The sequence below is a fragment of the Aedes aegypti genome, chromosome 3 (genome assembly GCF_002204515.2).
Source record: "Aedes aegypti strain LVP_AGWG chromosome 3, AaegL5.0 Primary Assembly, whole genome shotgun sequence".
Taxonomy (NCBI): domain Eukaryota; kingdom Metazoa; phylum Arthropoda; class Insecta; order Diptera; family Culicidae; genus Aedes; species Aedes aegypti.
Genome location: NC_035109.1, coordinates 216,869,401 through 216,893,812, shown reverse-complemented (window position 1 = coordinate 216,893,812; position 24,412 = coordinate 216,869,401). Strand labels below are relative to the sequence as shown.

The 24,412-nt window shown below is 39.8% G+C and overlaps 2 protein-coding genes across 4 annotated transcripts in view; one reads left to right on the top strand and one right to left on the bottom strand.

Moving 5' to 3' along the window:
* The window catches only part of LOC5568022 (small conductance calcium-activated potassium channel protein), an 806,025-nt gene that overhangs the window by 625,631 nt on the left and 155,982 nt on the right, over positions 1–24,412 (top strand). The window lies entirely within an intron of this gene.
* Positions 2,887–4,640, bottom strand: LOC23687714 (odorant receptor 49b). The gene is made up of 5 exons (XM_011495034.2): positions 4,224–4,640; positions 3,651–4,165; positions 3,402–3,591; positions 3,192–3,347; positions 2,887–3,138 (listed from the first exon to the last, which is right to left on the bottom strand). Exons 1-5 carry the CDS (start codon positions 4,461–4,463, stop codon positions 3,085–3,087), a joined length of 1,155 nt encoding a protein of 384 aa, XP_011493336.1. The 5' UTR covers positions 4,464–4,640; the 3' UTR covers positions 2,887–3,084.

The window sequence follows — 24,412 nt, the reverse complement described above, 5'->3', positions numbered from 1 at the left end:
AAGCAATAACTTCACATTTCTTGAGATTGTTGTTAAACATTACTTCAATAACCATTCCATTAATTTGTTCCATAAACCGTTCCAGGAAATTACTGGAACTTTTTCATCGAGTCCTCAGCAATATCTCAAAATATGTTTCCGCATCTCTTTTTTTCTGGAACTTGTTCCGAGAATTTCCATAAAATTCCTAGAAATATTACAAAAAGAATTTATATTTTTTATCTACCAAAGCTCATTTCTTTTCCCTGAGTTGTACGCCGCCTTGAAATCAATAAACAGATGGTGCGTCTGCAAGTTAAACTCCCAGAATTTGTCTAGGATCATTCGCAAGCTCAAAATCTGGTCCGTTGTCAAACGGCCCTCACGATAACCAGCTTGGTATTCGCCGACGAAGGACTCATCGAGCGGTCTCAGTCTGTTGAACAGGATGCGAGACAGTATTGTGTACGGTAATTCCTCTGTAATTGGCACACTCCAGTCTGTGCCCTTTCTTGTAGATAGGGCGGATGAGGCCATCCAACCAGCCGGTGGGCAATTCTTCGTCCTCCCATATCTTCAGAAGTAGTCGGTGAATCGACTGGTAAAGCTGCTCACTTCTGTGCTTGAGAAGCTCGATCGGGAGCTCGTCCTTCCCAGCAGCCTTACAGTTTTTCAGCTCGCTGATAGCCTTTTTAACCTCTCCTATGGTCGGTGGGTCCACAGCTTGATAGTCATCATCTATGTTCAACATGTTCCTCGCTACATTTCAATTTTCCCCGTTCAACAATTTTTGAAAGTGCTGCTTCCACCTGGCAGCCACCGCCGTTTTATCGATCAGCAAATTCCTTTCTCGATCATTGCACATGGCGGGCACTGGTACGGTATTGTGCCGCGCACCATTGACCGTTGCATAGAATCTCCGCATATCATTCCGGTTCATGCTTTCTTGAGCTTCGGCTACCACACTTTCTTCGTGCTGCCTTTTCTTTCTGCGGTGAATTCACTTTTCTTCGGCTCTCGCTGCCCTGTACCGCTCTCTGTTCTGTCGGGTACCGGCCACAAGCATACGGCTTCTGGCGACATTCTCCATGTCTGTCACTCTCCGGCACTTTTCATCGAACCAGTCATTTCGTTTCCATCGTTGGCCAGTGCCAATCACTTCCCGCGCCGTTGTTGTCACAGCTTCGTGGATATGGTCCCACAGGCTGTCGACGTCTCCAGCAACGTTGATTCTTACCAACTGCTCGTCTAGTTGCTGACGGTACTGTGTAGCTACCCCATCAGTCGACAAGCGTTGTATATTGAAGCGCAGCGTTCTGTTTGTTGTGGAACTCGTGACGCTAGAAAACCGGAAATTTTAGCTACTACGAGTTAATGATCCGAGTCGATATTAGGGCCTCGGATGGTCCTGACATCCATGACATCTGAGAAATGTCGCCCATCAACCAGCACGTGGTCCATTTGGGAGCAGGCATCGCCACTCGGGTGTCGCCAGGTGTGTTTGCGGATATTCTTTCGTGCTAAGTAGCTACTGCTGATTGCCATCCCTCTATCAGCAGCGAAGGTTACTAGTCGCAGACTATTATCATTGGTAACGGAATGAAGGCTTTCCGTTCCAATGACGGGTCGGAAGAAATCTTCTTTCCCGATCTGCGCATTTCCGTCACAGATGACTATCTTGACGTCTTGTTTTGGGCACTCTCCGTAGGCCTTATCCAGGCTTTCATAAAACTCATCCTTCATGTCATCGGGCTTATCGTTCGTTGGCGCATATATGCTGATCAGGCTGTAGTTGAAGAACTTGCCCTTCATTCTCAATACACAGATTCGGTCGCTTATCGGTTTCCACCGAATAATTCGCTTCATCTGCTTCCCAATCACTATGAAGCCAACTCCACGTTCTGCTCGGTCGCCACCGCTGTAGTAGATGTGGTACTTGAATGAAGTGTTGGCGATGGGGTCCTTCGCTCGAAATTCGCGTTCACCGGTTCTCGGTCAGTGTATTTCCTGGATAGCTGCCACGTTAACGCCGACATTCCGAAGTTCACGAGCCAGGAGCCCAACACGCGCGGGTTCATTCAAAGTTCTCACGTTCCAAGATCCAACTTTCAAGTCGTTGTCCTTTATTCGTTGTCGGGTCTGTTGCCGTAAAATCAATCCGTTTGCTCTACTTTTGCCTTTCTTGGTTGGTGAAGAGTCTTCTATAGGCCACCTAAGCCGGGTTGCGCTACCTACATCGTGCTAGAGGGGCTGCCTCATCGGTGCTGATATGATACAGCATTGTCCGCTTGTTCTTCACATGATGACCACGGTCATAGCCATCACAACCATCCACCATTATCAGGGCTTTGGACCTGTAGCTCTGGTTCTCAAAAGTTTCAAGTTCTTTCGGACATGCTACTATGGTGAGCCGTCATGCGCTAGCGGTGTTGAATCGCATCACTTACCAAGGTGAATACTGAGCATGTAGCTTTTGATCCCTCCCACTAACAAAACTCTTTCCTGTGAAAACCATGGAGATGCAGAGGTGATCTCGGTCTCTAGTAGCAATGGACGTCACACTTACATTCCTTCCCTTCCCCGGTGACCGTAAGAACGTGGCCGGCGCCGTTATGTTCATTACTAAGTTTGGAGTCCTCGAAATTGTACACTGAAGATGGTATGCTACTCCCAAGCTACTTCTGTTGGTTCCGTGTACAATTTTGATTGTTCCTATCAATCACGGAGTAGCAACTACAAATTGTACGGTCATCAATGCTTATGCTTATGCTATGCTTAATTTTAAATTGCAATACAAAAAATAAATTGAACTCTTCTAACGATTTCTGGCTCTAATATCGTTTTATTCATTCATACAGCAATGAAACACAAAGTGAAAATTGTATTTATTGAAACTAACAACACTACAACAACATTACTAATACTAGAACACAAAAACGCCAAATTCAATAGACCAGTAGATGATGTTCAGTTTGACGCCAGTCACACGACTTCGAAACGCATAAGGTAAACACATAAAAATATGCTCAAAGAGACGAAGTAGGTGAGAAATTCGCTTTTTAAGGTGGTTGCGCACTCAAACTACAAAGCATACAAAAATGTTCTTCACTTGAAAACGGTAATCAACATCATTAAGTATGTGTAAATGGATTTTATAATCTGGAATAGGAGTTCACAATTATTACTAATTGTTACTCAGTTGTAATACTCACCACTATAAATGTTTCCATATTCAAAGGCCTCAGTCCTCCTACAGTCATCTGCACAAAGTGTTGGCTTTTATGGAGCATTAGTGCAATACACTTTTGCTCCAATATATCCATCAAATACCAGTCCATGCCATAAAATGCTTCGGTGATTTCTTCGTTCTGTAACGGGTCTTGAATTAAAACGGAATAACTTTGGAGACTGACAAAACCCACTTTGATCGAGAAAATTGTTCCGAGCAAACACATTTCTAGCAACTGTCCAAACAAGGATAGAAGTAATGCACATCCTTGAACATAGTTCGCTTTGTAGATCAAAAATAATGTGATTGTTATTCCCATAACTCCTGACAAAATTTGGATGAAATAGGATACAAAATATCGCTCATCGAGGTCGGATTCGTATCTAAAAAAACAAAAAATTGTACGAAAGTTACAATAGTAAAAACATATTCCAAACCGTACTCGATAATTTCCAGTTGCTGCATGAATAACTGCCGCATTCTTTTTCGTATCGCAAATCTATTTGGATAAGTTTCGTTCAGCATCGCTGTCAATTCTCTCAAATCGTATGTAAAAACATCGACAATAGCAATCAAACTACAAACAAACAGCAGTATAACCGAATCAGCTGCAGTGAAACCAATCACAAACGTTACCAGTAAAGATGACTGAAAACACATTGTTACGACGTATCCACTGACGGAATCAGCATCTATGTAAGGAATTCTGATACTTATTAACAATTCCCTTCTTCGTTCAGTCAAATAAACGTAAACTGGAAACACGAAAAAACAACATCCGGTTACTATGTATGACGCAAAGAATGCTTTAGTGACCATATGTATCTTTTCCATCACTAGCAACAGTTGTTCATGATTTTTATGATTCCGATATTTGTAATGAAAGTCTCGCAGGCGATCGTACATTGTTTCGTAGAAATGTCGATGAATATATGCATTGTATAGTTTTACGATGGCCTATTTAGAAATTAAATACATTATTCATGATGCTTAAGAATGGAACAAATATACCCACTTGCATTATCAGTGAGATCAGAACTGTCGTTTCCAAAATTCTGAACCAATTTTGGTAGTAAAACACGTAACTGTGGAGTACACTGGCAGTGGAAACTATCGTCAAGATTAGAATAAGAAGTGTACGGAAGTTGAAGGTGTAATTTTTCGCCATTATATCCAAACCACAAACATCTGCCAGCCGTCGAATGAATATCAGATTATAGTCATACAATTCGTAGGACTTTTGGAACTGATTCATAATTGGTATTACTTTTCACTAATAGCAGTTATAAGCCGAGATTTATTATCCTTTTTCTTGGGACTTATACACGGCGAAAGGCACTGAATATGACTCTTAAGATGTGTTATAAACACAGATGTCAAATAATATGACTAAAGTATTGTTCAGGCGTGACAAATTCTTAAGTCTTATCAGTTTGATGTGCTTAACGAATATAGATAAATCTGGCACGTGGAAGAGCAGTATGGAACCCACTGAGGAACATGGTATATAAGTTGAATAATTGATGAACATTGTCAATTAGCATATTAATATTTTAATGAAATTCTTCCATTGTATGAATGGGGGAACAAAGGTCAAACTTTACCCACTAGGCAAGGAGTTGATTTAGAAGCACTTATAGAAAGTGCGTGATGTGCACTAACCTATTACATGTAGGATGAATCTAATTTTAATTAATAATCAAACTTTTTTGTATGAGGTATTTTATGGCTACACTTAACAGCAAACTAACGGGTGTTCAATAAAATATTAAATTTTTACCAGTCGTATAGGAAAAACATTTTTAATGAATTCAGTGCTATTTATTCGAGAAAAAATTTACTCTTAAAAAACAAACGTCAATGGCTCTGATCAGCCTTAAGACGCACTAACGTCTACTAACGTCCATCTTCCGGATACAATTCCGGATCCTCATGGCCCAATAGAGAGTTGAATCCTGAAAAGGCGTTTCGTAAAACCGTACAACACGCTCGCAGGATGCTTGCTGTTTCGACGCCATCTTCGATGGAACTGACAGCACCCGAGTGGATAGAAACATTTCATACATTTTTTGGGAGTCCATAGAGCGATTCTCTTGGAGAGAAAAAAAAAAGTATGCTCTTCACTTTAATTACAGAAAGGTATTGAAACCATTCTCATTTTTAACTGAACACCTGTTAGAAGAAAATATTATAACAAACGACTTTGGTGAAGGTATTATCAACCTAACTCTTCATTTAAAGCTAAGTAAAACAATACCGAAGAGTTAACTTACGCAAACAGAACATTTTTGCACTAATAGTTTTTGTTTTCATTTTTACGGAAGTGTAGTCTTCAGATGAGTTCTCTGGATGATGTTGAAAGATTTTTTTACACAATCATAACAGAAACTCAAGGAGCCGTCATTGACAAACTTGTTTGTTTCAAAAAAATTAAATATCAATTGACCTTTTTCAAACTCACGGTGTTCATTTGACGCTGAATCCACGGCAGTGTGCAGTATCCAATGTTTAAGCTACCAGGTTCACTAACCGGCACGCGAAAAGAGGAGGGACGAAAAGCAATAAAAGTTTAATTTTCAAGTCATTTTCCCAGATTAGCCATTAACTGTGTCTGGTGTGTTAGCTTACTGGTGTTGCCATGTGTGCAACGCAAGATTGTGTTCCTTTTTTTCCGAGTGTCGTTTTGCCGAATGACCCTCTTACCTGAAAAACGATGCAGTTCAAGGAACGACCAGAATAGTATTCAATGACAGGGTGGTTAATTAGACAGAACGATAAGCAATTTTTTTTTTCTACTAAAGACAATTAGCTAAAAATGCCGGGCATGGTGGAATTCAATAGCTCTAGCTATGAAATAAAGAAGGGTGCATATCAGATGATCAGGGGCCTAGATAGCCGTAGCGGAAAACGCGCAGCTATTCAGCAAGACCAAGCTGAGGGTCGTGGGTTCGAACCCCACCGGTCGAGGAACTTTTCGGGTTGGAAGTTTTCTCGACTTCCCAGGGCATGGAGTATAATCGTACCTGCCACACGATATACGCATGCAAAAATGGTCATCGGCATACCGTTTTGATTCATATTACGGACACTTAAGGCCTCAGTGAAGTACAACCGAGCAGAGAGCATACAAAATAAATCATTCTGTATAATTCTTTAGCGTTATCAAGCGTTGGAAGCCCTTAACTTTCGAATGGTGGGTAAAGAATTCGCTTCCGCAACTTGAATAATTTTTAATAAATCAAAATGTGTGGCCTTTTCATGATTCTTATTCCGGACGCTTCCTCACTTTTGCCTCATATTCCGGACACTTTGATTCGAATTCCGGACAGCTCATGATAATCATTAATAGAACAGTCAAATCATCAATTGAAATCGTCAAACCACTAAACAGACATCTAAGGTAGTTGGGCATTCTAAATTTTCAAAGATATTTATGGAACATGCTTACTAAAACGAGCCTTGAAATCGAGAACTTTTAAACGGCAAAAATTGAAACATTTCGTGTGAAATGTTTCCCATACAAAGTAGAGTGTCCGGAATTTGAAGCTGTCCGTAATATGAATCAAAACGGTAGTAGGCTCTCAGTTAATAACTGTGGAAGTGCTCATAAGAACACTAAGCTGAGAAGCAAGCTCTGTCCCAGTGGGGACGTAACGCCAGAAAGAAGAAGAATATCAGATGACCGGTTCATTCACCACTTCGAAATGTATACATTTATGAGTGCCGAAACTCAGTTTTCGAAGAAATGGGCTATTAGGGGAAACGGGGTTTTCGAGAAGCTCAGATAGCCTTAGCGGTAATCGTGCAGATATTCAGCAAGACCAAGCTTATGGTCGTTATGGGGCATTCCTTAGATGAGTGGTTAGAGTCCACGACTATAAAGCATAGTTATCCTGCACGTGTTCGATTCCCGGTCGGTCCAGGATCTTTTCGTAATGGAAATTTCCTTGACTTCCCTGGCCATAGAGAGCATCATTGTACCTGCAACACGAGATACGAATGCGAAAATGACAACTTTGGCAAAGAAAGCTCTCAGTTAATAACTGTGGAAGTGCTAATAAGAACACTAAGCTGAGAAGCAAACTCTGTCTCGGTATGGACATAACGCCAGAAAGAAGAAGAACTGGCGTTCGGGGAAACGACATTCGGAGAAAACCAGCCCCGCCGCAACGCAGTAGTGGTCTGCATATTTCTGAACGAGATTCGCCGTCCCAGATAAAACCAAAGTCCCCGAAGTAGTATGGCCTCAGTACACTTTCTCGGGACACTTAATATAAGCAAAGGAGAAAGGTGCCTCTATTGCATTTGAGCTTTCTCTCTCTCTGTGAGGGTGAAAGTTGCCACTCAGTACGATGTCATAACGGTACACTGGTAATTAGTTTTATATGAGCTTCGGGACGGAGGAATGGTTCGTGAGATAATATCTCGCTTACCGTTGCGGACTTGAAGACTGCTCATTGGCGCCGATCTGACAATGGCTGCATTCCCCAAGGGAGTGTTGTTTTAAATAGTTTGTGTCATTAATTTCATTAGCTTCGCAGGAAGAGAAATAGAGTTCTGGCGATGAGCTGCAATATTCGCAACACTTTCTCCCTAGATAAGGATTAAACGAGCTGCCGGCAAAGACATCCTGTCTCGTGAATAAGTTTACAAAGTTGGACTTGTTGATGACATGGTACAAATATAATTGTAGGTATTGTGGGCACTACATGTACCAATGAAGTGGGACCAAAACATCGTTGGTAGTTATTTGCATTACGATTTTCATAAAGGAGATGGTCCATCACACCAAACAACAGACAACGATGAAGAGTATTCTGGACTCCACAGTAACTGAAGTGGAAATAGTTTGGGCAAAGGCCTAGATACTGTGGTGACGGCACGCTCCAGTGCAGCAGGTGATGTGATGGATGGCACGGATCTAATCGAGGCCATGTATCGCAAATGTTCCGTATGCTGACGTGATTAAGGCTCAAGAAATGCCCACTAGTTTCCTGATCATGTATGATGTGATTAATAACATGTTATTCCAGGAACAACTTTTTTACGCAAGCTTAACACCAATTTCGAAAACAACTTCATAGCGATCATTTCACAACAGCTTTCTCCAACAAAAACTTCCGCGAATGAATTTGTCAAGTATAGGGAATTGTACATGTTTATCGTCAAAACATTTCCCTATGTAAAAGTTAGGCGTAGAAATTCGACCGTCTCATCAAATCTACCGGATATTATTCCTTTTAGTATAGAACTACTTACGCGGAAGAAACTTTTTCATTATGTGAGCGGAGCCCAGCCGAACCTGAAGAACATTTCCATTATGATCCGTTACTGTCAGCAGTTGTCCGTGAAAGCAATCATTTAGCTTTGTATGCGAATAGGGTGGAAAGCTTTCATACGAACCTTCAGAATAGTTTTGAGTATAAAATCTTCATTTTCGGATTTATTTTTATTTCGACAGTATTTTTCGCTGAATGGATTAAAAATTCGAACTACAAAAAGTGTAACATAAGGAAATGGGAATGGGGTTGAAAATGGACAAATTTATCGAAATGTATCACTTAATAATGTTGCATTATTATGAAAGTTTTTTTTTTCAGTGTTAATATATTCTTTTCAACAGCTTTTAGGAAAGTTTACATTTTTTATGCTTTTCTATAGTGTATTTGAGCATTTTTTTAACTACCGTTAGTCGGGGCTACTTTTGACATTCACATTTTTTATTTATTTGTAGTATAAATGTTAATCTGAGATTGTTTCTGTCTTCAGCATTTTCATTAATAAATTTATGCTCTACAACCAAATATGATTTTTTTAGAACAACTTCAACAATAACAATGAGAAATAAATTTAAAAAAGATGAAAAAGAAGAAAATATATTTCAAAAAATCCACAAAACATTTGTTTTGTAAACATAGTTCGAATTTTTCACATATCGTGGAATATCATGACATATCATGAAAATTTGTGATAATTTTATGTTAAAAATTGTTTTTTCCCGAATTAATTGATCAAAGGTCTTAATTTTACGACTTTTATTTTATTTGGTGTTGGTGTGTTGTTTCGCATATTTTACAACACAATAAAATAAACCAAGGATTCCGAAAAGTTAATAGTCATAAAACATATATATTTTAAAACGTAATAATAATAAACTCACATTACATTCCTTAAAACAAATTTCGGTCATATTTTACATGAATCCGTAATATAAAGCAATTGTATCATTCGTCTGCTAAAAATAAACTATCTTTAAACTATCTCAAAACTGCTGAGAATCAAAATGCTTCTAACAAAAGTAGAATTTAAATTGTTTACGGTCTTGCGAACATTTATTCTTGTACTTCATGCATTGCACTTTAAATAAAAGTTTCTTTTATTTACAGGAAATAATGAGATCCTTCTACATATCATGCATATAACTTTAAGAATCAGAACCAATGCTAATAATTTTTAATCAGACCTTATTAATCGTCGCAGTACTCGGTAGTTGCATCATTGGTTTGTATCAGCTTAAACAATCAAGCATTCGTAGTTAACAGTTTCATTTAAAAAGAAACAAACTTGAAATTTCATACTGGAATTTAAAAACCTCGAATGGCATATTTTCCGGAAAAGCGTTATTTAGGTCTGTTTTTTCGCACTTTACATTTTTTTATTATGTTTATCAACGAAAAACGTTAACAACATCTTAACAGACGATAATCTAAAGAATTAGTTCAAAATTTATGCGAAATAAACATTTTATTTTATAAAATATGAAGCAAATCCATCAAGAAATTAAAAAAAAATGCTTGAATAGCGAAAAATATTTGTCCTTTAAGACAAAATTGAGACTACTTTGGGCATTATTAGAAAGCAATACGATTTGATAGCTTTTTAAAAGTGTCCCAAATAGCCCCATTATTGTGTTGAAGGACACAAATTTTTCGCTATTCAAGCATTTTTTTGATTTCCTGATGGATTTGCTTCATATTTTTCACATTTATTGCGAACATGTACAACTTTGATATATGCAAGAATTATCGAAATCTATCCATAATTCTTAGAGCTTCAAATCTTCAAAGTTGAAGAATGTGGAAATAATGTCAAAAGAAGTCCCGTTTGAAGGTAACTCATGGATGCACTATGCTTTGCTCTTTCCTTAGACAAAAATTAAATTTCAAGTTTTTTTTTTCGGCAATAATAAGAATCTGGGAGTGTCTATAAGCATCTTGTATTGAAAAAGTATTGGTAATCTAAACAAAGCATCAAAACTAGTACAACAAGTGTCAACCAGCAGCTAATAATTGAAATTTGTCGCATTTTGTGAACATATTTTTCAAATAATACAGTGAGGGTTAAAACCAATCTATTCAACCATATTCATAAGAAAAACATGGCCGAGAATTGGTAAAATATATTTAATGACACCCATTTTGATTTTGAATATGAGCAATCGGATTGTTAAATTGGTGATGAAATTTACGAAATGAATTTCTAACTTCTACCTTTAATAAACGATACAAAAATGTACTACCGAGTGCCACCATAAATCATGCACAGATTTGTTTCTTAGGGTTTCCTCTAAGATTCTTGAAAGAAACAACTGCTTCTTCCTGCAACTCTTCGAGGTTTTTGACTACACACCATTACCAGCTCATTTATGAAAAAAAGTAATTTGTGGCAGACAACAAATCAAAAAATCTTGTAACTCTACATGAATTAGGCTCAATCACACATTGCAGTTTGTTTAACCCTTAAAAGACGAACCTTCAATTTTAAGTTATATAGCGATTAGTTGATCTTAAAGTCTTTGGGTGCCTCATCCCTCCTGCCTGACCCGTTTCTATGCAACGGAAAAACAAGAACAAGAGGAGTCCAAAATTGTCAACATCCGAATGAGCTAGAAGTTTATTATCTTCGGCAAAGTTATTCAGCAAATCAAAGGCTATCTGGCGATGAAAAATCTGATTTAGAATTCATCCGCAAGGTGTCACTTGCGTACATATTTTATTCAATCATCTGTATCTCAAAATCCTTATCAGCTGGAAGGTTAGTGTCATCAGTAAAACTGTTCAGCAGATCAAGGGCAATCTGGCGGTAAATAGTCTGATTGGAAATTCATCCGCTAGGTGGCACTAGTTAAAAGAAAGCTTCTCTATCTCAAGCTTCTTAATAGCTTGGAGGTTGGTGTCTTCTGCTAAGATATTGAGCAGATTGAGGGCTTACTGAAGCTAAAAAATCTAATTGAGTATTTATCCGCTAGGTGGTGTTAGTGACGAATTTTCTTCCATTGCATGTATCTTCTTCTCTTCTCTCTGGCATTACGTCCCAACTGGGACAAAGCCTGCTTCTTAGGTTAGTGTTCTTATGAGCACTTCCACAGTTATTAACTGAGAGCTTCCTTTGCCGATTGACCATTTTTGCATGCGTATATCGTGTGGCAGGTACGAAGATACTCTATGCCCTGGGAATCGAGAAAATTTCCTTTTCGAAAAGATCCTCGGCCAGCGGGATTCGAACTCACGACCCTCAGCATGGTCATGCTGAATAGCTGCGCGTTTACCGCTACGGCTATCTGGGCTCTTGTCTGTATCTAAAGATCCTTATTATTTAGAATGTTAGTGTCTTCGGCAAAGCTGTTCAACGAAATACGGGCTATATGACGGTGGAGAGCCTGATTGGGAATTAATCCCTAGTAAAATCTTCCACAGGATCCATATCAGCTAGAAGGTTGGTGTTTTCGGCAAAGATATTCAGTAAATTGAGGGATATCTGGAGGTGAAAAATATTAGCGCCAATTTATGGTCGATCAGAAACCGAACAAACCAATGCGTTACTCAAACAGTTATAGAATGAACAAAAACAATGCAACTGCGCTTCAAGAGACTATAAAAGATGCCATGACAGTCAAATTTAAATATCTTTCTTCAATTAGGTTTCAGCGTCAGAACCGAACCATCATTTTTCCAGTATTTCGAGATACTGGAGATTGAAGAAAGTTTTATTACCAGCGTTACCTAGTGGTTAAATTCTCAATCATTCATGGTTATATAGCCTTTAATTAGCTGAAAAAGATCTTAAGATATAGAAGAGTGAAGAACATTTGCATCACCTAGTGGATGTGTTTCAAACCAGATTTTTCACCACAAGATAGCCCAAAATCTGTTGAATGGCTTGGCTGAAGACACCAACCTCCTAGCTGTTAAGGATCTTGAGATTGAAGATTGTTTGTTACTAGCGCCTCCTAAATGATGAATTCCCACACCTAGACTCTTCACTGCCAGAAAGCTGAATATCTTCGTCAAAGACTTCAACTTTCTAGCAGATAAGAATCTTGAGCAGTGGTCACCAAACTGCGGCCCCCAATGAGGTTTTGTGCGGCCCGCGATTTTGAAAATAAGTGTAATGTGGCCCGCAGAATGCGATTTTATGATGACAAGATTTAGAGCAGTATGTCACTAAAATAATGGCATAATATTATTGGTCCATGCACGTGTTCACAAATTTGACGTTTGAGCGGTACCGAAATCACTCGTTGCCATGGCCACGTAAATAACACGGCACCGCTTAAACGTCAACTAGTGTTGTTGTGCACTGGTCCATTAGCAATTCTACATGTTAAACAATTGAATGATTATCAGGAATCGAAATAAAATCATTTGAATTTCCTCAACTCTCAAGTATATCTAAATGACGATTCCCTCAGTCTTAGAACTCCGAAGTGGAGGAATTAGTACATAGGAATGTTCATAGTTTTCTAAAAATCCTAGTGGTTGAAAAGTCTGGATCGGCAATGAAAGCACATTTTACAGAGTTTTTGATGATTCAGATAAGGATCTTTTAGTATTACAGTTATTTCTTTAGATGTTTTTTAGTTGATTGACGGCAAGGAATTTGTATTTTAAATAGAAAAAATATACATTCTAATACCGTTGTGCATGTTCCAATGTTTCCAATGACACATTGCACTAACATGCCACAAAAGTCTTTCACTATCAACTGACTTTTTATAGGCTCAAGTGTTTTAAGGCAATACTAAGCTAATTCCATCATGTAACCAAATTAGTTCTTGTGGCACAATATGCTGGCTAGCTTGGTGAACCCATGTATTCACGGTTCAGATTATTTTACATGCCGCCAATTGCTACCTGTTGTATATCGAAGCGAAGCATACGTCAAGACGTACTTCTCGAGTTGAGTTTTTGGTTTTGGGTAGCAGTGTATGGCATTATGACATTAACGACGTAGAGAGCAGCGATACAAAATGGAAGAAAATAATACAAAGTTTAGAACATCAGTTATTATTTTGTTTAATGGAATTCCAAATCGTAGCATTTACATAACTTAATTTTAAATGTTCAGTTTATGTAGGATTTAAACCATATTATGGTAGGTAGACTATCATGTAATCAACAGGGTCACAGAACAATTTACGATTTTCCGGCACGTAGAATCCATGAACAACTCTATTTTTATCATATTCAATGTATTTTTTTTTTTAATTATATCCCTTAACTTTGAATTCCTGAAGACCATCACCGCAAGTTCCATTATCTAGCATTACTTCGAATTTCATAATCACGGTACAATGTCATTCAGAGTAATTATATATTCGGGACAATAACATTTAGCGTAAAAGTACGTTAAGTGTGATGACACACAGGTTAATGAATTTTGTGGTTTAGAATCTTCTCAAGAGAGTTTAGATACTTAAGGAAGACATGTAATATTAAGCTCTGCAAGTGTAATGATTTTAAAATCAATAAAACCAAATAATAACGCTTGTTCTTACTTCTCTTTCTATTCACGAATTGGGTTGAAATTAGTTAATTGATTTATACAATTCTTTCACTATTGTATTTATCCAGGGCCCTTATGTGTTTGTATAATCGAAAAAATCTGGAAACCCAAAGAGAAAATTGTAGATTTGTGTAAAATCTAAATGTAATAATGTATGTTGTATCAATAAAATTGGGTTTAAATTATTTGTCGACGACTCTATTGGATTTCGGTTTGAATTGTAGTTCCTCGATTGTAATGAACTAGAGAATAGACAATTAAGTACGAAGCGAGCGACAGATCGGTCGTTGTTGGGGACTGAGCGTTCGGACGGTTCGGACCACTTTTAAGCGAACTTCGTTGGTTCATCAGTAGCGACAGTTGATTGAGTCTAACCTCGCTCTGGATTTCGTCCCAACTAATCTTCCTACTGTATATAGATCTTCAACTATTATAAGAAACAATGTAGTATAAGTTTTTAAATTCACAGTAGTTTATAAGTTTTAATGCAGCTGATATAATTTTAATCTAGGAATTCAATTTTATCAATTTGATCGACGTGATTTCTGTTTATCTGAAGATTTAACAATGACCTATTATCGTTCTCCAGTGCTATAGAAAACACAATGTGTAAACCATCAACGTTAGGTAGCGTGATGCTCCGTGCGTTGTAGTTCAAGCAAGGGATATTCCTCAGTGACTCCCAAGTCGGCAACACTCCCCGACCCGTAACTTTGTCCGGAACTCAACTGGCCAAGGTTACCATCAATATCTAGCCGAGCTAGCTTCGAGATTGGCCGACGAATTACTCCCGTAGAGGTCTGCACGACTGCCTGCCGTACTCTTCCATCACTTCCTCGAATCACTTCAAGTATTCGTCCTCTTGTCCATCCATTTCTAGTACTTTCGGATACGACGATCACCAAGTCACCCACCTCTATTGATTTCACGTCCTCGAACCACTTAGTCCGTCGAGCAATCGTTGGTAGATACTCGCGTATCCAACGACGCCAAAATGCGTCAACCATGACCCGACCCAGGTTCCAGCTGCTTCTGCATGCTTGCTTAGCTTCCTCTAATGTTTTCGCTGGTTGTGTTACTCCGCTCGAACTCATCAATAAAAAGTGGTTCGGAGTCAGAGCCTCTTGCAGAACAGGATCAACAGGAACAAAAGTCAGTGGGCGAGAGTTTACTACAGCTTCCGCTTCAATTATCAGGGTTGCAAACGTTTCCTCATTCGGAGTCCTCGAAGTATACATTGCATCCAGTGCTGTCTTTATCGATCTCACAAGCCTTTCCCACGAGCCGCCCATGTGGGGCGCCGCCGGTGGAATAAAGCGCCATTTCGTAGAAGTGTTGGTGAAAGTTTCGGCGAGATCTGCAGTAATGTTGGCCAACTCCCGACGAAGGTCATTGTTTGCACCGACAAAGTTGGTGCCATTGTCGCTGTGTATTTCTATAGGAGCCCCACGCCGGCCCACAAAGCGACGAATAGCCATCTTGCAGGATTCGGTACTGAGTGAGTGGACCACTTCCAGGTGTACGGCGCGGATGGTCAGGCACGTAAACAAAGCAATCCACCTTTTTACCGTAGCTCTGCCAACACGAACCGCTAGTGGACCGAAATAGTCCAGTCCTACGTACGAAAAAGGTCGGACGTAAGCCTGAAGTCTAGCCGTGGGAAGTGGCGCCATTCGTGGACCCAAGGGGTAGCATTTCGAATCCGACACAGATTGCAGCGTTTTGTTACTGTACGTATCAACGCTCTAAGACCGCTTCGTCGATGGTTTCAGCACTGTCAAGATAATCGTCGACGTAGTGCTTTTTAATTATAGCATTAGCGGCTGCCGGAAATTCTTCAGCATGTTCAGCCGCATTGAGGTTCTTGACGTACTGCGCTGAACACGGAGAGCAGGTAGAGCCGAAAGTAACGACGTCCATGAGGTAAACTGCTGGATCATCATCCGGAGAATCACGCCACAACAGTCGTTGAGCATGTCTGTCCTCTTTCTTGATTCGAATCTGATGAAACATCTCCTGAATGTCAGCACAGATGGCATAGCGTTTCTCTCTAAATCCGAGAGCTGAGAAAATCTGGCCCCTTTAAAAGCATGGAATTCAACGATACTCCATCCACAGAAGCAGCCACATCGCAAAATATTCGAATCTTCTTCGGTTTCTTGGGGTTGAGAGCTACCCCTAGAGGGAGATACCAAATTCTTCTAGGATCCGCTTCATTCAATTCTGCTTCTGTCGCCCGATGGGTATACCCCTTCTCCTGGTATTCTACCATCTGTTTCTTAACGCTTTCACCTATGGCTGGATCTTTCGCCATGCGCCGCTCAAGACACAGCATTCGCTTGATGGCCACACGGTGTGCTGGAACACACATATTATCAAACTTTCATGAACCTCCGATCTTTTTTCACGAAAAGTTAGCCTTGATAGTCAAAAAAAGCTTGCAGAATATTAATAAATCTTTCATCGGAAAAAAATTGAAAAAAGTTGATTTTTGTATTTTTACCCTTCTCCTACATAGCCAGGGACACGGTTATATGAAAAATTTAGATTCTCGCTCCAGTCCACTTTTTGGATTGCATTTAGGTCCCATAACAACTGTGCAAAATTTCAGCTCGATCGGAGAAACTATATTTTAGCGCCAGCCGTTCAAAGTTTGTATGGGATTTACTATAAGAAAACTTACTTTTACAAAAAAAATCGCCAGAGATCGCTCATTGTCTTCTATAAAAATTCTGAACAGAGATCTCGATTAGTATTTCTACGATGAACAACATTGCCGAAGACTGCAAAACAATTCGATGCTTGTGAAAAAAGTTATTAAGACTAGACTATTCGGAAATTTTGCCCGATTTTGTTTTTTATTGTTATTCCTTTACGTGTTAATCAACGTCGCCTTGCCAATGAGCAATTCTCGCTGAAACCAGGCCGCCATCGGCATCCATCGTTAGAATTCCAATTTTATGTCACTGATCGCTAGCTTTCGATAAAACTTAAGGGTGGTCCTTTTTGTTTTCTCAAATTGGTGGACCCCTCGTACGCCAGCTAGCTAAATAGTTTGCAGAAAAGCCCATTTTTTGATAAATCTTGGGTTTTTCTTCACGTGATATGTCTCATATTTCCCTTGGAACACATACCAAACTTAATGACATCGTATAGAGAAAGGATATAGCTTTCATTTGAAGTTAAAAAAAATCCGGCGGCCATTTTGAATTTGGCCGCCATCTTGAATTTTGTTAGAAAAATCGTTTTTTCACCATAAGCGCACCGCTCGTTTTGAATTCTGAGATCACCATCAGAAAGCTGAGGAAAAATTGCGTAAGATAGGCTACAGAAACTAGGTGTGCAATGGTATTTACCCTATGAAATGAACGATTTTCTAAAACATGTTCCACGATTTTGACGTATATGGCGAGTGCAATCAATGCAAACATCATTTTTTGTACAACAAAGATACAAGTTTTCAATAGTTGGTGTATTTTTCGAGTCAGATGAAGAATAGGAGTATTATTTTGAGTGAAAAACTATGGCGGCCATCTTGGATTTTGACGCCATCTTGGTTTTAAGTAGTAGAATGAGTTTTCACCTTGATAACACTCAACATGTTGAATTTAGAGGTTACCAATAAAAACAAGGTTACGTATACTCTTCTTCTTATTATTCTTCATTTTCCTGACGTTACGTCCCTAGTGGAACCGAGCCTGATACTCAGCTTTGTTAGTTATAAATACAGGTTATTAAATAGGAATTTTCTTTTATAATACGATTTTTAATAACAAAATATTTCTTCGACATATCTTTGAATTCAGTTATTATTAATAAATAAATTTAATGAATAAAAACCGTCCAAAAACATTGATTGAAATAAACAAATTTTTTTTTTACCATATGCTTTTTTTCCAAGGGAAATATGAGACATATCACGTGAAGAAATACCCAAGATTTATAAAAAAAATTGGCTTTTTTGCAAACTGTTTAGCTAGCTGGCGTACGAGGGGTCCACCAATTTGAGAAAACAAAAAGGACCACCCTTAAGTTTTATCGAAAGCTAGCGATCAGAGACATAAAATTGGAATTCTAACGATGGGTGCCGATGGCGGCCTGGTTTCAGCGAGAATTGCTCATTGCAGTTCAGCATTTTTACAGATGAGTTGATTTCACTTGCTTAGAAGAGGAAAAAAACGTTTTCAATTTTTCTTACTAATTGTGGCAATAGAAGATTGCAACGATATCTATAAAATTATTAAATTTTTTATTCGACATTTGTTCCAATGTTTCAACATTGGATATTCTATGTAACTCATTAGTTATATACCAGGGAGGAAGCTTCAGAATCATTTTCAAAATTTTATTTCGAACCCTCTGCAGAGCTTTCTTCCTGGTATTACAACAGCTAGTCCTTATTGGTACAGCATACAACATGGCCTAAAAAATTGTTTGAAGATCAATAGCTTATTCTTAAAACAATGTTTACATTTAACATATTTGTTACATTTGGCTTGAATGCCCTCAATGTGATTTTTATTGAGCCCTAGATATTTTACATCGTAACACCATGTCTACCTGAAGATTTCAAATAAAGAGCTTCTAGTTTATGTGGGAATACTATTAGTTGAGTTTTAGAAGCATTAGGAGAATGTTTCCATTTTTGCAAGTATGAAGAAAAACTATCCAATTTTTTTGCAATCTACTACATATGATACGCAGGTTTCGTCCTTTGGTGGAGAGGCCTATGTCTTCCGCAAACAAAGATTTTTGACATCCCTAAGGCAACTCAGGTAAGGTCCCAAAATGCTGACTTGAGCAACATCAGCTCTTACAGGAAGTCTCTCAGATTTCGAGTTCTGATAATTAACCTGAAGTGTACGCTTTGACATATAGCTTTGGATTATTCTAACAATGTATGATGGAAAATTAAAGGTTTTTTTTTAATTTTACAATCAAGCCTGCATGTCAAACACTGTTGAAAGTTGTTTCTATGTCTAGAAAAGCAAGACCAGTAGAATAGCCTTCATATTTGTTGGAACAAATAAATTTGATCGAATGTACATCACCCACTAATGATGGTTTTCCAGATTTATGCTCTTGTAAGTTTCCGGAAAAGCTCAATGGGTAAGTTTGGAGCACTCCCCTCTACGTAGCAACACAGAAAGGGAAAAACACTGAAAGAGATTTCTGTTCTCCGATGAAAGACAACCGGCCGGTTCGGTGAACCGGTTTCAGAGAAAGTTCATCTCGTCTCGTTGCCGGTTAACGATATTGTTTATCGGAGATGAGCCATGTTTTCTCACCACGTCGAACCCAATTTGGGTGGCATTTCATTAGCTTAGCCGAAGGATATCGCCGGACAAGGGTGTTTGCGTTCGATGCTAGTAGGATGCCATTCATCTGGGCTAAAACATGATCCTCTCTTACGCATATGGAAGTCTATATTACGATGGGTGGAAGGACATTCGAACATATACGTACACGCCACAATATGGAGGCAGAAAGGCTTTTTGTGTATTTCCTAGATTTGCCCAAGTTCGGATGAATGACGATGGATGGTTGTTGTTCTTCGAAAATTTTGCAGATGAGACGGCAAGATACCAGCGACGAGAAGAGAAGAATCTGCATTGGCCTTTTGGGGCTATTTTCGTCGAATCATTATCGCTGTCGTCAATGCTCCATGTTTGGCGATTACAACTTCGAACAGCTGCTGTTCAAACTGTGGACAAAGAGATAATACAGTGTGGGATGCAGGGAGCGCTGATTGACATCGAGAATCGCATTGGTTCCATTATGGTCGCTGTTATTTATCATTTCTTTGCCTAGTTTACCATCTTGCTCCAATGACGGTAGGCACTGTATCGAAACGCGTTCGCGTAGGCTTTTAAGGGTGGATTTTCCAAGTGGATGAAGATTTATGTTCCACTCTGAAGTGTTGTGCCGAGCGTCACTGGATCGATCTCGAGGAACTTTGCATGGCACTAGATGATTTATGTTTATCCCGGACGAAGTACGGCGATTGATGATGATGTTGGAAGCATGTATTCATCGCGAGCTAAAGCCAAAGCAAGCGGATAAGTGCGAGCATGCGATTCAATTTGGACTTAAATGAACTCAGATACATTTCTCAATTCTTCAGTTCTTGAAGGAATAATTTAATGAATAGAGAAACAGGAACAATTCAGTCAATGAATTAAATTTGTGTTCATACAGAAACCCTTAGCAACGTCTCTCATAGACTTTTTTCAATTTTCTTATTGCAATAAAACAGTGAAAAAACGCCGGTTCATTGTCCACAAATTATCACATATTTTCAATTAAGGCTAAGTAGCCCGTCATTCGTTTTGGCAACAATGATGACTTTTCAGCTTGCATTTCAAAGTGATAAAACTCAATCTTGATAGTTTACATTGACTTGAAAAAGTATCACAGTACGCGCTAACATAAAGTATGCTGATACTTTTTCAGCTGTGTCAGTGAAAAACCAACTGATTTTCTTTGATTCGAAATTGTGAGTTGAATGAGCAACAATCATCAACGACGCGTACAAATTTCAATGACGGCCTATTTCGCCTTAATATGCTCGGAATTATCTAATCATTATTGTTGTGCACAATTTGAAAATTCTGCATTTAATGACTACAATAAGTGATTCACAGCATTTGCAAACCCATACACCCATCGTCAAGTGGAGAGTCCGCAACTACAAAGCGAAGCCATCTTGATGATGTCTGGGTTCGATTCCTGGTTGGTCCAGGATCTTTTTTGCAGTGGGAAAAGAGTGGGTAAAGTGTATCATCGTACCAGCCACCCGATATATGAATGCAAAAATGACATTTTGGCAAAGAAAGCTCTCAGTTAATAACTATGGAAGTGCTCATTGAACACTAAAATGAGAAGTATGAACTGTCCCAGTGTGGATGTAATGTCAAGAAGAAGAAGAAGAAAACACACGTCTCAAATACGTGAGATTGAATTGGAGGTCATTCAAATCGTTCTGGAGTTTGGATCTTTATAATCTACTAAAACTACTTTCTTAATTTACTAAATTAATAAATAAGTAAAATTGCGCCATTGCCAGTACAAGCTGTGTTCACAAGGTAATAATTTTCGCTAAGTCATGTACCGTAATCAGGGGTAGCATTGATCATTTTTTTGGATATTTCTTTTATTTTTTTTAATTGAAAATGCACATGTTGCAATTTTTTTTCTTTTTGAAACAAGTACTGACACTCACTGCTAGTGTCTCTATACTGTGTTTTATGGAAGTTTAAAGCATGTTTAAAAAAATCGTTATTTTTATTTAGCTGATATGCGGTAACATTAATCATCCATAAAAACAACGTTCGGTAATATTGAAAATATCATTACTTACTAAAATCATGGTCCCTGAAGCCGAATATGAGGACCAAACTCTTACAATTCATTTACTGCTTGAATTATTTCAAAATTAAATACACCTTTATTTTGGGATACGCCTAAAGGTAGGCAATTTTTTAAGGAAATGTTGAATTCTTTATAGTTATTTGTGAATTAGGCTGAACTTACAATATTTAGGAAAATTTGGACAACGAGATCGTTTTCGGCGATATCATTTCAAGTTACAACCGCATTTTTCTTGCTCATATCGTTTTCAGAACTCAAGGTAGACATGATTCTTTGATCGGGTCATCCATAATAATGAAAATCATTGTTTTCAAAATTTGAAAATTGTACGCATGAACACTACTTCATTCTGGCAAAAAAAAACTTGACGTTTATAATCTCAAGATAAGAAGAAAGAGAATCACCACTCATGCACCAAAAATATTCCATCGATAAATGTTGATTTGATCTTTTTACGAGAAGGGTCATTGCGATCAATGTTACCCCGCTGATCAATGTTACCCCGGATTACGGTACCTAAAATATCCCGACCTGACAGTTAAAGTTAGACAAAACATAGTGGTACAAACGACAACAATATTTACCCCCTGAGGAAGACACAATTCCCGTGTCGAAACGTCGGGCAAATAAGCCGTTGTAAAAATCAAGCGTAGCCTAAAAGCATAATTGATAAAATTTAATATGATTATATCATGATTAAAAAAAAAAAAGAAATGTACGGTCATAGCTTCAATGTGTTTCAGAAACCTTAAGACTTTCAAAATTCATAACAGCCGAAGCCAATCTACTCCAAGCTATTAGAAAACGTTTTCTCCGATCCCTAAGTTTATTTACCCCAAGCAGTCAAAACGACGTAGCTAAAACATTTGGCAAACGCCCAATCAGCTGCTCTGTCTCACGATCGGAAACGCTGTTCCAACAGCAGAAAACAAAAGAAGGCGCCAAATGGTACGGCGACCATCCCTAAGAAACGGTTAGTCCATCATCCCTTTTCCTCTGTTTTCTCACCGCCACCCCATCCACCCAAACCTGACACTCTCAGCTTTGCCCGTTCACGCAAGTAGTAGTCCACAGCCAAACACTGATCGTCGGAGCTCTGGAGAACTGATTACCATGCCCTAACCAGCATCGTTGGCATCGTGTCCAAAGGAACAGTTCATCAACCTCTCTCGATAGTCAAAGCGCCAACGTACCGAAAGTTCTACCCCAACCGGATTCGTTGAATTGACTCCGTCGTGAAGGTAATTGGATTGACTGGCGTCGTGAAGGTAATATGGACGAAGAGCTCCTGTTCCACTTCTTTCGCTGCCCAGCTAAAACCCCTGGTAGACAGAGCCCCGTCAGTGCGGTCGTTTCCCACTCCGGAAGAGTGTCCGCTAACTCTTTGGCGCTAGGGTAAGACCTGTAAGAGGGAAAACAAGCTTCAGAGCCTACCCCACTGGAAGACGAGGGAAGTCAAGGTTTACAAGCAATCGGGACACGGCGGGATTTACCCGCCACCCCAATGGACAACGTGGGAAGTATAGTCATATCTACCTCTTCCATAGAGGACCTTGAGCACCCCAACCGAGTGGTAAGCCCTTCGGATGCTCTCTTAGCACCCCCAAGGTCAGCGGTTCGTCATGATCGATATTACTCGGCGTAGTTCCCGACGGTGAAGCTAGCCTACTCCGACGGAGGAATATCTACCGAAACGTTACGCGTTGTTCATACTCCGTTGTTGGCCGGTGAAGTGCCGAAGTCGGCCCAGCGATTCTGGTTGGAAGGTGGCTTCCGGTTCACTCACGCTCCGACGACTGAAGCCGGTGATACGCTCCTACTACTCAGAACAGCCCCTGGATCTATCCTACTCTAACGAAGCTTTCCCCGTTGGTGGAAGATCTTTGGAACCGATGCTATCCGGCAGATGTCGAGGTCGGTCTTGCGATTCCGATGGTAGGAAGCTTCCGGTTCACAGGCACCCCGACGATCATTTGCCGGTGCTGTTCCGCGATCTACACAACTAGTCCCGGACGGTGAATTTAGCTTACTCCGAAGCTGGCCGGGCAGATGCAGAGGTCGGTCCTGCGATTCCGGTGGAGGGAAACTTCCGGTTCGCAGGCGCCCGACGACCATTTGCGGGTGCAGTTTTGCGAACTACTCAGCTAATCCTCGGTGGAGGATCTAGCCTACTCCGACCCGATGATGGTCGGCCAAGTGTCAGGATCGGTTCTGCTATTCCGGTTGGAGGGTGACTTTCGGTTTGCAAGCGCCTCGACGACTTATTACCGATACTACGTTACGCTCGTTCTACTCGATCCAGTCCCCGACGGAGGATCTAGCCTATTCCGATCGCGCCAGATGGTCTCCGCTCATCAATAGACTGTCTTGTCGAGTACCGAGGTCGGTCCGACAATTCCGGTGGGAGATTGACTTACGGTTCATCAGCGCCCCGACGACCCGACGTCAAGTGCTGCTCTGCTCGCCAGTTGCGCTGTAAGCCAGACATTATTTGCAACACGATGTTGGTCATCATATTCCAAAGATCGGGATCGCTTATCATTCCGCTTACCACACCTTCAACGCTAAAACAGCCGCCATCGTGCTTCGTACTATGTTGAATCTCGGGCAGTCGAAGACAACATGTCCTGGCGTTTCTTCAACCTGCATATACACGGGACAGTGTAGTGAAGACGCATGGCCGAATCGATGCAGATACTGCTTGAAGCAGCCGTGACCTGACAGGAACTGTGGCAGGTGGAAGTTCACCCAAGCCGGTATATTCAGGATGAGCCTGTGGATCAACCTTCCTTTCTCGGAGGCATCCCATTCTTGTTGCCACTTAGCCAGCGAACGAATTCTTGCCAGCTTCATCACTTTCCTGGATTCTCTTCGCTGATAGCAGTCGATGTCTTCAGACAGGATGATGCTGATCGGGATCGTCCCAGCGATGGTGATGATTCGGAACACGCTGCTTAACTTATACCGTTTCCGCTTGGTCTGTAGCGCCGCGCCCCAGGCTGGTGCACCGTATCTTAGTTGCGATGTTAATATGCGAGCCAGAAGACG